Source organism: Hippopotamus amphibius, chromosome 14 (genome assembly GCF_030028045.1).
Source record: "Hippopotamus amphibius kiboko isolate mHipAmp2 chromosome 14, mHipAmp2.hap2, whole genome shotgun sequence".
NCBI lineage: Eukaryota > Metazoa > Chordata > Mammalia > Artiodactyla > Hippopotamidae > Hippopotamus > Hippopotamus amphibius.
Genome location: NC_080199.1, coordinates 39,408,083 through 39,425,909, shown reverse-complemented (window position 1 = coordinate 39,425,909; position 17,827 = coordinate 39,408,083). Strand labels below are relative to the sequence as shown.

Sequence of the window (17,827 nt, the reverse complement as noted above, 5' to 3'; positions counted from 1 at the left end):
AAGCTAATTTTCTATTATTTATTAATTATATTTAAAATTTACATGGACTATTGAGGACATTGAGTAATGTTTCCACTGTGTGTTTTAAACAATTACAAACATTTCGCATAAAATAATGTGCATATCAATGTAACAAGTTTGAAAAGTGGGGAATGAAAGTCTGAAATCTGCCTTCCTTCTAACAATAATCATCAACACTCCAAATGAATGGATCATAGATCTCTCTCTCAAACTTCTAAGATTTTTTTATGAACGAAAGTCTAAAGGACTTCAACATGCAATGGATATGTATATATATATAACATTCAGAATAACTAGCTTCCATGCTTACACTGAACTCATCATAAGGCAAAGCCTATAATTGTACTGATTCTTTGGCTCAGTGTGTTCAAAAAGCAAAGCAATGTTGTAAGCTTAATGAAAGCAATCCTTTGTTTTTGCCAGCTTCAAATTGCCAATACAGTTGCAATAAAATTCAACCATCCCCTCAGATGATATATGCAGCTTTGATTTGTTTTCTGAATGCAAGAGACAAGCATGATTTTGTTTCTCTAATTGTCCTCATAGTTTAGGAAAATTAGGAAGAAGCATGTTTGTTTTAATAAACATCATTCCACCTCCTGGTATGACCACATTTGATTAGGAAAATAATAAATCAATCAGACTCTGTCAGATGAAATAACATGTCTGCTACTCTTGGCAAACTCTTGGATATCACCACAGATTATAAAACAGTTGAATGATCTGTAGTCGTGAAATTATCCACGTCACAAATCTCAGTATCTCCTTTTAATTGCTCAAGAAAAACAAGCCTTTGGTAACTCTAGTTATTGTATGCTACAATACAAAACAAATTACCAATAACTATTCCTGAACTAATACATGACCAGATAGTGTTCCCACAGCATTTTGATATTTTCTTGATTCCCATAATTCTTTTTGATCTTCTACCGCTTTTGATATTAGGAGGTAAATCTGCCAAAATCTTTGTTCTTGAAGAATTTTCATCTCAGGAAGTTTTCATTCTTGCCCTCTGATATAAAAATAACCACTCCAGCAAATAAAATCTCTCCAAATAAAAATAAGTCAAGGTTGTTTGATGACTACTACACAGGCACCTGCTCTCCCAATATTCAAGGAAGCCATCTGTTGAAAAAGATGAAACATAATTTAAGACAAATCTTACTGTCTTAAAATATACAAATTATAATATATTTAAAACACTCAGTCATATGCATGGAAATTATTAGTAAATATGCTTATCTTTTCCAATTTATCCACAAGTAGTACAGTAAAAATGGAAACAATGAAAATGGCATTTACATAAATGATATGTACATTGAAAATTTTAAAACCTGCAATCATTTACAGAATTTTTAATAAAACTTATAAATCCTTTAATGATTTTTAGTGAAATGAAGCCACTTTAGAAAACTTTCTAGCAAAGATTTATTGTGGAGCTTGCATGGACACATTTGTGATGATATTTCATAGTGATAGCTTGGAGTATACGTCACATAAAATAGTTATTTCATTATTGAAGTCATTGTGAAGTTATTTCCCAAAATATTTTACTGAATTAAATGTATTATTCATTCATTCTAAACAGAAACATACAATGATGTAACTTCAATATTCTGTCATTAATAGGCCATAATCACAATTGCTACAGGGTCTCTTTTTTAAATATCCACATTATGATTGTCACTGAAATGAGAACTGAGATTTTTTAAAAATAATCCTAAATATGAAATTGGCTAGAAATATATTAAAAACAATAATTTTTACAGAGTTTGAAATGAAAATTTATTCCATGGAGGTAAGCTAAGATTTTAATAATTTGAACTTTTTTGATATCAATGATTTTATTACAGTTTTCTAAGAATAATTTATGCACAAAAATATTAGGTAGACTAGAAATTACAGGATATTTCAAACTGAAGAGAAAGTGAATAAAATGTAACAAATAAAATAGCTATGAGCAAAATAACCTCAGATCACATACATTATCTTGTTGACTGAGAAAGGACATGGTCTCACTCTCTAAATATGAACATTACCACCATTATCTAATTATTAGTTCTTTTAAGTGTGCTTATTGTTACCTGCCATCCCTCTTGCAGGTTAAAAGCAAAAACAGAAGCAAAAATGACAAAAACTTCCCATGTGACTTTTTTTATTCCTTTCATTTAATACACTATTTTTTAAAAAGCTAATGTAACATCTCTTGTCTTTTTCATAGACATTCGCTCAAAATGAGAGGTGAAAAGGGGCATGTGATATATTGATAGCATATTGTGTGTTAAAAATAATTTTTATAAATCACCACAGTCACCTTTGTAATCCCATCATACGTTGTCATCTCTATAGGACCGGTATGTGAATGGAGTGTCAAGAGACAATATGTGAATCCGGTAACATCAATGTCTACTATCTGAAATATTTATGACTCCAAAATACATACAGTTTCCATTGTCTCCCTTTTAGTTTCCAATGATTTTCAAGTGTTGTTTCACATCAGAGTCATCTGAGGAACTTTTACAAAGTGTAAGTACTCAGGCCCACCATTCAATAGGAATGGGATGAGTATTGGGTAGTTGTTTTTTTGAAAAGTTTCCCAAATACTGTGATGTTCATTCAATACTGAAAAATACTATTCATAGTTTCTAGTACAGATTGCATACCTTCATTTTATATCTGTATCTACATTTGCATTTATATCTCTCTACACGCTTATATATGTGTGTAAAAATGAAACTCTGCTCTTTTTTCTCCTAAGTTTACTATTCCTCCTGTATTTCTTTTATCAGTGAATGATGCCACTTTCTACCCAGTTGCTCAAGACAAGAACCTAGAGCACATCCAGGACCCTTAGTTTTAACTTCTGCAAACTTTCAGGCAAATAACCATCAAGTCCTATAAGTATTTCTCCAGCCAACTTAATTACACCCATCCCTACTGTCTTCAACCTAGTTCAGGTTAAAATTTCACCTTGAGTGTGGAGGGGAGCAGAAAATGCCACTCTAGGATAGTCCAATTTGGCATATTGATTATTTTGAATTAAAGGTACTTGAGAGATGCTGGATGCTGGAGGAACACTCTGACCCTCCTTTGATCCCTTAAAGCAGGAGATAAATCTCCCATGTGAAATGGTACCCTCTCTCTACCAGGAGGGTAGAAGGCATCTCTATCACCAGACATGGAGAACTTAGGGCCAAGAAGGTTGTGTAAACAAACCTTGTAACTGCTTCACCAATTTACTATCTCAATTCCAAACCACTTAGTCTTGTCAATTCTTCATGAATTTATTGTTTCTTTTTCTAAAAAGTATAGAAACTTTCTGCTTTGGTCATTTCTTTGAGTCTCATATATTTATGGGATTTCCATATGTACAAAATTAAGTTTGTTTTCTTCCTGTTAATCTGTTTTACATCAATTTAATTGTTTTATTAGCCAAAGAAACTAGAAGGGAAGAAGGAACAATTTTCTACCCCTACAATGGGTTAGTAATATATGTCCTAACAAATTTCCAACTCTGATCTTGCTTTCTCCTGATCATTTTTCACATCTTATCAAGTGCTATCATTTTAAAACAATTCTGATTACTTACTTTCACTGTCTAAAATCTTTCATTAACTCTCCTTTAGGTTTATGGTAAAGTCAAGATTCTATAGCATGGTTTCTGGCCCTATGTCATGTAGATCCAATTTCTCTCTCCAAACTTACTGCTTGCTGCTTTATTTCTTGCCCAATGAAACATGCCATGTGTTCTCCTTCCTGCAGCTCTTTAAAATTTTTCTTCCTTAAACCAAACCACTCCCCATATTTTTATTTGTTTAACTGTTACTCATTTGCCATGCCTCATTCTACATATCATTTCCTGAAAGAAGATTTCTCTACCCAACACATTTAAGTTCTATCATAGTGTTTAAGTATTCCCCTTACCCCAACATTTGTCATCCTATTTTAAGCATTTGATATATTCTACATAAACACATTTTAAATATTTTAGAGCTTTCCCCTCTTCCCCCTTGGTCCAGTTTTATCTTATTTAATATATATTTTTAACAATCTGCCCTGTTCTCTCTCCAGGGTTATACCTTTCAGACTTAATAGGATAACCTAAAAAGGCTGGCATGATACCAATGATTAAACAGCAACTGAAGGTGTAAATATCTCACCAGGCTTCCCTGAAACTCATTCTAAGCATCTTATAAATCTATTACATGCAAATAAACTAAATCCATGCACAACAGAGTAAACCGAGTTGCAAAAATAATTCACAATTACTTTATTTAAGAAACATTCACATATCTCTCACCCTGTACCAGCAACTATGCCAGTCTTTGGAGATATGACAGCAAATGACACACTATCTTCGTTTCTTTACAGCTGCAGGTAGACACAGCAATACAACACTATGACAATGTATCAGGGAACACAGAAGTGTGATTTTACTCAGGCTAGGGGAAATGGAATTAAATATTTCTTTCTATGCCTCGGAGCACACATTTTTTTTTTTTTCAAATCAAATGCAAACAACAACAACAACAAAAAAACAATGTTAAGTGACAAAGCCAAATTTATTTAAAACACAAATATACACATGTGCCTGCACGCATGCATGCATGTGTTCTCTGTGTAACTATGTAAGACATGAATCTGGCAAATGCTCCCGAAACTATTTCCATTATCTCCAATTCTAGCTAGTTTAGGGAGTTTTCCATATATACATTATTGGATATTTTAATATATGTTAATCATTTATTGTAATGCTTGGCCATTGTATGGTGCCAATAATAAATGGAATAACCAGTTGATTTTGTCCATTTATGGGGAAAGTGAAGGGAAAGTGATAGGCATTATTCAGCAAATACCTGAACTTTCTCTAGTGGCCTGGAATCCTGAAAATTTTCAAAGGGATTTTGTGTGGGTTTGCTGATGGTCCCTTGAGAGTCTTAAAAATATAAATAATGAAAAGATAGGGATGTAAAAACTTAAAGTAATTTAAGAGTTTTAAATTTAACGTTTATTATACTAAAATAAAGTTGTTATAAAATATTTTAAATATCACTTTGCTGTTTGTAAGATACTACATGATCCAAAAGAGTGTAATAAAATTCAGATGAGGGAAAATGGCCTTTAGGAGGCTTTTACCCATTACTACTATATATATTATTTTGATTTCAATTTTAGAGGAATGATAACCATAATGGCTCATTACTATAAATAGGTAATGAAGATATTATATTATATCATTTATACACCCATAAACTTCCTTTAGTTAATGCTCATTTGTAAAAGCAGCACATTTAAAATATGTACCACTGAACTGGTACATTTCCTTAGCAAATCAACAATTATAGCAGTGCTCCGTTTTTAAACATTAGGGACTCAGGAAGGTAAGGAGTTAAAATATATCTTCTAAAATCTCAGTGAAATAATTATAGCTTACTTTCTATTTTCTGTTTTCTGGATAAGGAATGCTTCTTTCTCACAATTAAAGTAAAACATAGAAAATCACAGGAACTAGTTCTCCAAATTCTTCCAGTAATTTCCTCCTTTCTACCTTTTTTCTTCCTCTTTAGTCAAATGCATCTATCTTCATTGGAATCAAAGGATTTTCCCTCAGGGAAGGGTAAGATTCATAAGGCAGATTCCTTAGTCTGACCATAGGAGTTTGGTTTGGTACTTCAAAGTCAGCCTATTCAATATTGTAGTTGAACAGATATCATCAAAACTGGCACAATCATGGACATTATAGATCTTTAAAAGTAAAAGTGTTTTAAAATAAATTTACTTCAATCAATGTTCAAGTTCTTCAGATAAATTTTAGTCAATTTCTATGACCAAATATAAAGTCCTCTATACACTAAGGAATATGAGGAGATGAGGTTATTATTCTGCTTCAACTAAGTAAGACTTTGGAATTTAACTGCATCCATTCATGGAATAATGGTTGGTTGGTTTGCTTAAATTGTTTCTCGCTTTTAAGTTTTTGATAAAGGAGAGAGATAAGAAATATTGAAAGATTTGGAAAAGAAAGAAAGTAGGCAGAAATTGAGTATAAGGACAAAAGTCTGAAAATACATTCCCTTCATTACAAGCAAGGCTATAGTAATTGTACAGCATAAAGTATTTTCCTCCATAATTAAGTTGCCCCGCCCTCATCTTCCCGCAGCACTCACACACACCCCAAGACGTATTCTACACATCTTGGACCAGATTGGGAGCATCTCTGAACATGATCCAGAATCTAACTACAGTGTGTATTCAAGTACTAACCTAAGATCAGACAGTCATTTCACTCCATCTTCTTGGCCAAAGTGTTTGTTCAGGAATGAGTGCTTTATATAACAGACCATTCAGAGCTCTTTGCTGTTTGTTTTGGGGGTTCTTTTGAAGAAAGTGTTTTTTTTTTAAGCTCTTTATTGGAGTATAATTGCTTTACACTGTTGTGCCAGTTTCTGCTGTGCAACAAAGTGAATCAGCTATATTTCTACATATACCCCCATATCCCCTCCCTCCCGTGGCTCCTTCCCACCCTCCCTATCCCACCTCTCTAAGTCATCACCCATCATTGAGTTGATCACCCTGTGTTATGCAGCAGCTTCCCACTAGCTATCTATTTTACATTTGGTAGTGTATATATGTCAATGCTACTCTTTCACTTCATCCTAGCTTCCCCTTTGCCCCCACCCTATGTCCTCAAGTCAGATCTCTACATCTGCATCTTTATTCTTGTCCTGTCACTGGGTTCATCAGTACCATTTTTTTTAGATTCTATATATATGAGTTAGCATACAGTATTTATTTTTCTCTTTCTGGCTTACTTCATTCTGTATGACAGACTCTAGGTCCATCCACCTCACTACAAATAACTCAAGTTCATTCCTTTATATGGCTGAGTAATATTCCATTGTATATATGTGCCACATCTTCTTTATCCATTTATCTGTTGATGGGTATTTAGGTTGCTTCCATATCCTGGCTATTGTAATAGTGCTGCAATGAACATTGTGGTACATGTTTCGTTTTGGATTATGGTTTTCTCAGAGTATACGCCCAGGAAGACAACCCTCAGAATGGGAGAAAATATTTGCCATTGAAATAACTGATTAATCTCCAAAATATACAAGCAGCTCGTGCAGCTTAATATCAAAAAACAATGCAATCCAAAAATGGGCGGAAGACCGTCTTCTCCAAAGAAGACATGCAGATGCTAACACATGAAAAGATGCTCAGCATCACTAATCATTAGAGACATGCAAGTCAAAGCCACAGTGAGGCATCACCTCATACCAGTCAGAACGGCCATCATCAAAAATCTAGAAACAATAAATGCTGGAGAGGGTGTGGAGAAAAGGGAACTCTCCTGCACTGTTGGTGGGAATGTAAATTGGTACAGCCATTATGGAAAATTGTATGGAGGTTCCTTAAAAAACTAAAAATAGAACTACCATATGACCTAGCAATCCCACTACTATACATATACCCCGAGAAAACCATAAGGCAAAAAGAGTTCTTTTATTTTCTGATTATGGCTGTGAGGATTTGGAGTTTCCAGCAGCACCACCTCATGGAAAATTCTCTCTGCAGTAGGTAGCAATGAACCTAACAAAGAGAGTCAAGCAAAAAGGGAAGGCAGAAAGATGATTTCTGCAAGCTTTCATTTTCTTATTTTTGTTATCTCTAAAACCAAATATTCTGAAGATGAGTTTTTGTGAACCAATATATTCCACTTTAATTTTTTGCTTCAGCTAATGAAAATTCAGTTCTTCTCCCTTGTTATGCCTTATAATAAAGTGGAAATCCCACTGAAACATGAATATCATTTTCTAATATAAATTTTATTGAAGTATAGAATACACAAGAGAAAAGTACACAAAAACATGCAATTTAATAAACTTTTTTACAAAATGAACATCAAAATGGACAAAATCAATCATTTTGAGTTCAGAGTAATTTGACTAGATACATTGCTGCACATACCCCTCTCCCCCAAAGGAAGTAAGTGAAATAAATTCTTATATGTGAAGTAACATATGCTGGCAACAATCTTACCTGGGTCCATTCATTAGTTTGTGGATCATAGGATTCCATAGTGTTGAGGTATGTCTGCCCATCATAGCCACCAACAGCATATAACCTGTCACCAAGGAGACAGACTCCAACAGCATCTCTGGGCATACTTAAAGGAGCCACCATGGTCCACGTGTCTGTTTTGGGATCATATCTAAAATGTAAGTATAATAGGACATAACATATTCTAATCACATTCAACTTTTACTATGTTAATGATGCTCTTTTAAAACAAGCCACAAAAAAGAAAAGTTAACTTTTTTTTTCTAAAAACTCAGTCATTTGAGCAGGTGTTCAAGGGCTAATATCCACAATGTCTGGCTTTCTATAGTTTAAGGTATTTAAAAATATACCTAGATTCTTAATTACAATGAATACAGACTCATCTCACAATATCATGAGTTCTTTCCACAAGGAAGTCAGGTATGTAAATAACTACTTTCCAAAGTAGAATGAGGTTCTTTAGAACAGATACAAGCAAAGTGCTATGGTCATGAAACAGAAGTAATGGTTAAAAATCTGGAAGAATTATGAAATACTTCACATTTGAAGTCTCCTTTCAATCAGGTCTCAAAGTCTATCCTAAACTTGCTAGAAAGAAAGGGAATATTTGTACAAAAGAATACAAATGTTAAAAATGCATGGCCATTGATATATATACACTATCAGATGTAAAACAGATAGCTAGTGGGAAGCTGCTGCATAACACAGGGAGATCAACTCGATGATTGGTGATGACTTAAAGGGATGGGATAGAGAGGGTGGGAAGGAATTGCAGGAGGGAGGGGATATGGGGGTATATGTATAAATATAGCTGATTCATTTTGTTGCACAGCAGAAACTGGTACAACAGTGTAAAGCAATTATACTCCAATAAAAAGTTAAAAAAAAATGCATGGCCAGCTTTGAGGAAAGTAGGTGTGCAATTTGGCCAGGTTCAAGGGTACAAGACGAAGCAGTGCTTAAAAAGGTGGTTTTTGATCAGCTCGTGCAATGCTTGATTCCCAGAATAAGAAGTATTTTGTTTATTCTACAGGAAAATAGGGACCCTTGAAACTTGAGGAAATAATTACAATATGAACAGAACTATATTTTAGTGACAGTTATTCAGGATTCACTGGAAGGGAGAGACAGGTAAATCAAGAGATTGAAGCAGAGGGTCCAAGTTATTATTATTGAATTTTAACCAAAAATAATGAAATTTTCAGAGAGTCTGATTACCAAACATTACATACAAATATTTTGTGTTGGGAGGTAAAATCCCGAGGAATTCCTTGGCGTGCTTTATTTCAGCTAAGAAGGAATGATTAAGCCACCTCTTTTCCTTTAACCTACAACTGCAGGTTCAGATACAAAAAACATCTACTAAGAGCCCAGTAGAGCAAATATAAAAGAAGACTGGATTTTGGTGGTTTTTGTGTTTGTTTGTTTTGGTTTTGGTTTTTACAAACACAGCAAATATATTCTTTGTTTTTCTACTCCAATCTTGTTTTGAAATTTTCAATCTGCGGATTCCTAAAACAAAAAAATGAAACACACAAAAAAAAACAAGCCAAAAATCCACCTATAATTTATTGAAAATAAAGGAGGTTGTTACAGAAGAAATGACTGGGAGGAGCCCAGGGATCTGGAATTTACATTTCACCGGAATATTTCACCCAGGACATTACATGCATTTACACACCATGGCTTGAGGAGTTGTGACAGTCAAGATGATATATGTGAAATGAGCGATTGGGTGAATGCCTGCAAAATCAGGACTACCTTAAAGCATAGGCTGCCAGGCAAATAAAAAAGTAATTTTACATGCTATAGTTAATAAATGTAAAACGTCACAAATAGACACAGGCACACACAGACATAAACACAAATATACAATCTATGCCATCAAAATCTTCTTTAAGATATTTAAACTTCTACCATGAACATTTTGAAATAAATAAACATTAAAACAGAGGACAAAAAAGAGGAAAGATGAGAAAAGAAAAGACACCACAGTAATCAAATTGTACAATCCACAAAGTGGAACATTTTACAAGATAACTGAATTTTTCAGGGGGAAAAATACCCCAGTAATAGAATGAATGGCTAGGAAGAAGTAGCTGTTATAAATTAAATGTGACCTTAAAATGTAACAAAATAAAGTGAGTAAAACTTACTTGGATCCCAGTTTACAGACTAACTGTTAAAAGATGTTTAAGACATTTTGGAAATTTTAATTCTGGGTATCAGATTTTAATAAAAGAATATTCAAATTTTTATTAGGTGTGATGATGACATTATGATTATACTAAAAAAGTAAAGTTCTGATCATTTTTCATTGTTTGTTTCTGAGAGGAGTTGAGAAGTGTTTTGAGCTAAAATGACATGTTTAAGAATTACTTTAAAATAGTTCAGGAAAAAAAAATACTGTAAAGGTGAATGGATGAACCAAGAATGGCAAATCAGTGATGGTTGCTGAAGCTGGGTAATGAATAGAGGGCAGTTGTCATATTGTTTACTATTTTGTCAGGAAATTTTTGTCATAAAAATAACTTTAAAGGAAGAATGTATAATACATCTTAATTTCAGTGAAATGTGAATGTTCTTTATGTGTTATTCATTCTCCAATAGAAGCTGGTCTGCCTTTTGTCACAATCACTTCACTTAAAAAGCTTTTCCTGAAGTCCTATTTTAGTCCCTATATAATTGTTATTTAGTTCTATAGGATTTTTTTCAACTACTGGCTACATAGCAGACTTTATCACTTTTCAAAAAGGCAGAAGAACTGAGAAAAAAGCTAGCACTAAGTGCACTAAGGAATAATAAATGCATGTCTGAAGGTTTCTGAAATTTTAAGTGAAGCTCAAATAATGAAGATATTCTCATACACTCATACTTCACGGAAAATTAAGAAAACACTAGTATGTCCTATATCTAGGTACACATTTAGAAATAATGTCCTACCCTTAGAAATAGATATCATCCTTTTCATATTTTACAAAACTCCTGAAGAAAAGTTAAAAAATTTAGTGCATTCTCCAAGAAGATCCAAATCTTTGAATTAGACATACCTGTTTTCAGTGGTAGGTAACATATTTTATGTGTTTAATAGCAATCTTTTAATTTATATCTGTCAATGGTGATGATATTTAAACTTACATATATCGCTAGAAAATCAAACCAAATCAAAACACTAAGTCCAAACCCTACCCCCTCCTACACACACACACACACACACACACACTCTCTCTCTCTCTCTCTCCCCCAGATATTTATGAAGTTATTACACAGATTCAAAATTACCCAGTAATTGTTATCCTTGTTTTCACATTAATGAATAAATTGATTATTCTGTATTTAGAACTCTGTGGATCCACCTCTCAGCCTAGGATACACATAATTGTTACCCCCAAAATCAAATAAACAGCCTCTTCTTTTAACTTAGGGGAAGACCTACAGAAGTATAAGTGTTTTCCAAACAATTACTAACAGTGAACTCTATCATTGTCAGTTCACATTTTTGATACAATTTTGTTCTAAGCGTTCTTTTTTTTTTGCCTCATGTTGCCTGTTAAAAAAAAAAAAGAAAGAAAAAAGAAAGAAAAGAAAAAGTGGGTGGAGGGTGTGCTGTCTTTTTGTATTTAGGCTGTCTGCCTTTCCTACGTCTCACCTTGGCCTTCATGGTCAGAATGCGAGCTCTGTATCAGGGACTCTATTAAAGTTTATAGCCCTCAGGCAAGAGATGCATCTGTATATAGTGGCTAAAATTGGCTGTAAAATGAAAACTTGCCAAAGGCATATGATAGTCACAGAACAAAAGTTAGTTTCTCATTGAAACTCCACCTTGAAATTTTTTAGGTATCATTACTTTTTCAAGCATTGTTATTTCCATAATTTGAAGATAAAAATTTATCTTATGTTTACTGGGCAATATAACTAGATTTCTGCTCCCCATTTCAACATTCTTTATTTTTACTTGAAAATATTTTTTAAAGTTAATTTGATTTCAACTTTTCTATGAAGGTGTACGAAAAACTCTATTTTGGCTTAGGTCATATTCCATTACATCTACTCTTCAAGGTTGAGAGGAGGAGAAATGAGCTGTTAACAGAATCAGAGAAAGCAAGGACCTGCTAAGCAACTCTTTGACTCCTCTCAGGTGTAGCTTTCTCATTAGAGTTTTAAAAATTATTTAAGCTATTTTCAGTGAACAGAACGTGGAGCATACCCAGAAGATCTGAATGCTAGTAAAAACTTACTTTTAAAATAAATACCTTTAACAGTTCAAAGCTAAGGAGAAATAGATTCTTTATGTAACTATTATGTCTATTCATATAACAGAAAACTATTACTAGTGCTGTAAGCCCAAATTATATATTTTTAAATAGCTTTCTCTGGTATCCTTCCATCTATACGACATCATGTTCCATCTTTTCATCTACATCTACCTTCCACAGAACTGTGCTCCTTCTACCAAAGCTTGCAGATAAATTACCATGGTCCCATCATTCCAGGCAGAATAACCCAGGACAACAGATTAACTGTCACTCCCTGTGTCCAGCTGACCACTTCAAAGAAAACACTTGCCTTATAAGCCATTGAGGCAAATATTAATCACAAATATAAATTAATATGGCTATGGTATAGGTTAATAATTATTGTATCTACTTATAAAACAGGGCCCCTATATATGTAGGCTGTCATAGGATCTCCATCTGTTGTATATATTTCTATCAGAAATTTGAACATAACTTGTTATTAAAGAAATAGCAAAGATTATGCATGCACAGTAATAGAAAAACAAGGGCACAGAAAATCTTTTCATGCTACACTCATTTGGCTGGCTCAAACAGTAAGATCTTAAGAATAAAAAGAAATATTTATTAAAAAGTACAAAAGTAGTTCCGGCAGAGAGCGCGGTGAGAAGCGGCTTGCGGCCTTCTACCCCGGGGCCATCCAGGCCCTGCGGCCTCCGGCGGGCAGGTGAGCTGGGGGGCCCCGGGACAGGCTCGGTCCCGGAGCCCGCCGACCGCCGGGTCTCTAGACCCAGCGCTGCAGGGCTTAGGCGAAGCCTCCGCTGGGCCACCGAGGACGTGGCGCCTTCGGGCGTCGGGCGTGGCAGGGCGAGAAGAATGGCGGCCGCTCGAACGCCCGGAGGGCCGTTAGAGCCTCGAGGGCCCTGGAAGGCGGGTCTACGTGGACGCCCGCGCGGATCCAGGACCGGAGGTGACCCCTTCTGTCCCAGCTGGACGAGACCTCACCTCGTCCGGACAACGACGGACAAAGGCCTTCACGGGCCCGGAAGGTGAGCGGAGCCCCGGCCGACGAGCGGGGGAACGTTGGCGGGTCCTCGGGCGGTTGGTCGTCGTTCCACCGAGACCTTGAGGTCGGAAGCTAGAAATGGTAGAAGAACGGACCACATGTGGCCGATAGGACGTGCCCACCACCCTCTGGGAAGAGTTACTGGCCGTTTATAGAAGGCCTGTGTATATAATATGAAAAAGCTGCTCTCAACTTACCCCCCAACCTTTCAAAAGAAAACTTTAGCTACATCTAGGCCTTCTAGGTGTAAAGAGGTTGCCGACGTATGATAAAGTAGAGTTAGAAAATCACACGTCTTGTAAATGCCCATTTGTTTTTATTAAAAAAAAACAAAAACAAAAAAAACATAGAAATGTCTTCTGGAAATGACTTTTCGAAATGGAGTTGTTTGACCACCTCTAGAAGCGACATCAGGAGCCACAGAGGTCCACGTTGGTTCAGTGGGTTAGAGGACATGGAATAGAAGACCTTGATGAAGAAAAGAAGGTTCTATGCCAGACTGGTCGTACTTAGAAGACATTTCCGTATTATAACCATTGTTTTGTGTGTGCATTTTACTCCTCGCTACTGTATATATAGTTGGCAATAAGTACTTTTTTGAAATATGTCCTCTTTCTAGATGTTCTGAAGTGCCTGATATTTGTTAGAAGTAGAGGTAGTAAAAAGACATTTTGTAAATATCTTTTTGTTAAAATTCATATGAAATGTTTGGGGGGCGGGGGATCTGCCAAACCACCTTTTTGAACGGTCCGCATGGTGTTTGTGCGCTGGTTCAGGGTGGGGTGGGGGGAGGAGAAGGAAGTGCAGAGCGCTCTGCCAGTGTGTTTATAGTGAGGCGGGATTAACCATTGTCTTTTTTATGTTGGTGCGTTTTGTTTCATTTTGCTGTGTATATAGTGTATATAAAGGACAGATGAGTCCTAATTTACAGCATCTAATCTTTCTAGATGTTAAAGAGGTTGCCAGTGTATGACAGAAATAGAGTTAGTAAATAATACATTTTGTATGTCTTGTGTTAAAATTTCTAGGAAAGATTGTCTTCTGAAAATGTGAGCATTATAGCCCTCTGGGTTGGTGGAGTGGGGAGAGAAGGAAGGGGGTTGGTCTTAGGCTAGAATGCTCATATTTTGAAGACACTTTCCCATTATAACTGTTACATGTGTGCAGTTTACTCAAGACTGCTCTGTATATAGTGGACAGATTAAGTCCTTATATGAAACATCTAGTCCATCTAGATGTTTAGAAGTGCCCGACGTATGTTAAACGTAGAGATAGTAAAATATCCCTTTGTAAGTATCTTTTTGCTAGAATTCATAGGAAGTACTGTCTTTGGGAATGTTAAATGCTAAGCCACCTCTGTGAGCAGTATACTATTGTCTATACTTGTGCAGTGGTTTGGAGGAGGTGGGAGGGAAAGAATTGCAAAAGGTAATATTCTAGTGTGTTCATACCTGGACATTTTCAGACAACCATTTTTTGTATGTCATGTGAATTTTGTTTTGCTGTGTATATAGTGTATATAATGGACAAATGAGTCCTAATTCTGCAACATCTAGTCTCTAGATGTTAAAGAGGTTGCCAGTGTATGACAAGGTAGTAAAATTAGCACATTTTGTACACTTTGTGTTGAAATTCTATAGGAAAGCTTGTCTTCTGTAAATGACTTTTGGATATGAATTTGTTCAACCACCTCTAAGCATTACACATGCCTGTACTTGTCCACTGGATTGGTGGTGGAAAGAGGAAGTGAGGGAGGGAATGGTTCAGGCCAAAATGGTCATATTTAGAAGATACCTCAGATTAAAACCATTGTTACATGTGTGCAGTTTTATTTAACAGTGCTGTGTACATAGTGGACAAGTTCTTATATGAAATATCTAGTCTTTCTAGATGTTTAGAAGTGCTTAATGCATTTAAAAGTAGAAGTAGTAGAATAGTGCTTCTTGTAAATAGTTTTTAAAAACTGATGGGAAATACTGTCTTTGGAAATGGAATTGTTAAACCTCTGCTCTGAACAGTATACTCTGTACTTGTTCATTGGGTTGAGGGAGGTGGGAGGGAAGACTGCAAAATTTGTTTTGCTAGTGTGTACTAGAACATTTCAACTTAGGCATTGCTCTATATGTTACATGCATTTTGTTTAACTTTACTGTATACATTATGTATATATTGGACAAATGGGTCCCAATTTTACAATATCTAGTCTATAGATATTAAAGAGGTTGCCAGTGTATGACAAAAGTAGAGTTAATAAACTAACACATTTTGTACACTTTGTGTTAAAATTCATTGAAAGCCTGTCTTCTGAAAAGGACCTTTGGAAGTGGAATTGTAAATCACATCTAAGTGGCACATGTGCCTGTACTCGCCCACCGTTGGATAGATGGCGGAAAGGAGGTATTGGGAGAAATGAAGGGTTCTAGACTAGAATGTTCTTACGTAGAAGACACTTTCAGATGTAGCCATTGTTACATGTGTGTAGTTTATTCAACACTGCTATGTATATAGTGGACAAATTTAAGTCCTTATTTGAAACATCTAGTCATTTCTGGATGTTTAGAAGTGCACAAAGTATGTTAAAAGTAGAGATAGTGAAATAACATATTTTGTAGATATATCCTTTTGTTAAAATTCATATGAAATACTGTCTTAGAAATGGAGTGATCAAAGTGATCAAACCACCTCTCTGAGCAGTACACATTATTTTATTTGTGCTGGTTCAGGGAGAAAAAAGAAAGTGCAAAGGGCTTTACACCAAAATTAACCATTGTCCCATATGTCTCTGCATTTTGTTTTACTTAGCTGTGTATATAGTGTACATAAAGGACAAATGTCCAAATTTACAACATCCAGTCTTCCTAGATGATAAAAGAGGTTGCCAATGTATGACAAAAATAACAAATAAATACATCGTGTACACTTTGTGTTGAAATTCATAGGAAAGACTTCTGAAAACAACTGGAGGAAGTGAAATTGTTAAAATCCCCTCTGAGCATTACAGGTGTTTATTAACACTTGTCCACTGGGTTGATAGAGATGAGAAGGGGAAGGGTTCTAGGCCAGAGTAGTGTTCCTGTTTAGGAGACGCTTTGAGATTATAATTACAGCCTTTACGTGCAGTTTATTCAGTGCTACTACACTGTATATAGTGGACAAACTTAAATCCTTGTTTGAAACATCTAGCCTTTTCTAGATATGTAAAAGTGCACAACATATGTTGAAAGTAGAGAGTTAAAGTAACATCTTTTAAGTATTTTTTTCTGTTAATTCATGGGAATGGTTGTATTTGGGGAGTGCAATTGTTAAACTTGAGAGTAAGCTGACTGTTCACTGGGTGTGGGGGAGGGGGGAGGGGACAGGTAAGGAAGTGCAGAGAGAAGGGTTCTGAGCCCATAAGTATTCAGACAAGTTCAGGTTGTCTAACCATTGTTCTTTTTGTGTGTTTTAGTTGATATTGCTGTGTATTAAATAATAAGCAAGTCCTAATGCCCGAAGTATATTAAAAGTAGATGTAGTAAAATAATCCCTTAATAAATGCCCTGTTGGTTTTTAGGAAGGGCTCTGTCTTCTGGGAGTGTGTATGTTAATCCACCTCTTGGAGCTAGATGTAGTCTTACACTTAGTCGCTGAAATGCTGGAGGAGGGGTAAGAGGAAGGGTGAAGGGAAGGGCTGTTGGCTAATATCTGCATATCTAGAAGACAGTTTTAGGTTATAACCACAGGTCTATATGTGCATTTTTGTAAAGTACCAATGTTTATTATGGACAAGTTCATTATTTTGCAACATCTAGGCTTTTTAGATGTCCTGAGGTGACAGTATATGATAAAAAGTAGAGCTAGGGAATTAGCCAATTTGTAAATATCTTTGTTATAATTGATTAAAAAAAAGGCATCTTGGACATGGAATTGTTAAACCGTCTCTGAGAAATATACATCAGGACTTGTTCATTAGGTTGGCAGCAGAGGGGCAGAAGGAAGTATAAAGGGAAGGATATATGAGGATGTGTTCATATTTATATTTTGATGATAACCATGGATGCGTGTGCATCTCTTGGCTGTGCTATAGGAATACATTGTTAAGTAATTCATTGGAAACATACCTCCTTACTAATACTTTAATAGTTTAGATCGGATAATGAATTCTCTTAAAAGCATTATACTTTGTGTACTCTGTTGCTTTATGTCTCATTTTTAATTGAACATTTAAGGGAATGCAGTATTTTAATCATAAGTCTGCCAATATCTTTATCTAGAGGCCTGTTGCCATTTTTGTCTTTTCTGAAATTTCTGTTGCCAAGAAAGGCAGGATTGCATTTGTTTCCTTCCAGATTGAGTTCCTAGTTATGAAAATACTCATCGCCTTGGGACTTTGAAATGGTAAATATTCATGATGTGTGAAAAAGCATGATGCATAACTGTGTGATCTTAATTACATACAAAT

General features: G+C 35.3%; 1 protein-coding gene across 2 annotated transcripts in view; it reads right to left on the bottom strand.

The window, feature by feature from the left end:
- Nucleotides 1-1,086: 1,086 nt before the first annotated feature.
- Nucleotides 1,087-17,827, bottom strand: part of KLHL1 (kelch like family member 1) — a 365,245-nt gene continuing 348,504 nt past the window's right edge. For both annotated transcript variants that reach the window (XM_057707953.1, XM_057707954.1), the window contains 2 exons: nt 8,065-8,236; nt 1,087-1,146 (listed from right to left, as the gene is read on the bottom strand). In XM_057707953.1, the coding sequence (XP_057563936.1) occupies nt 1,087-1,146; nt 8,065-8,236 (232 nt within the window). The remainder of the gene's footprint in view (nt 1,147-8,064; nt 8,237-17,827) is intronic.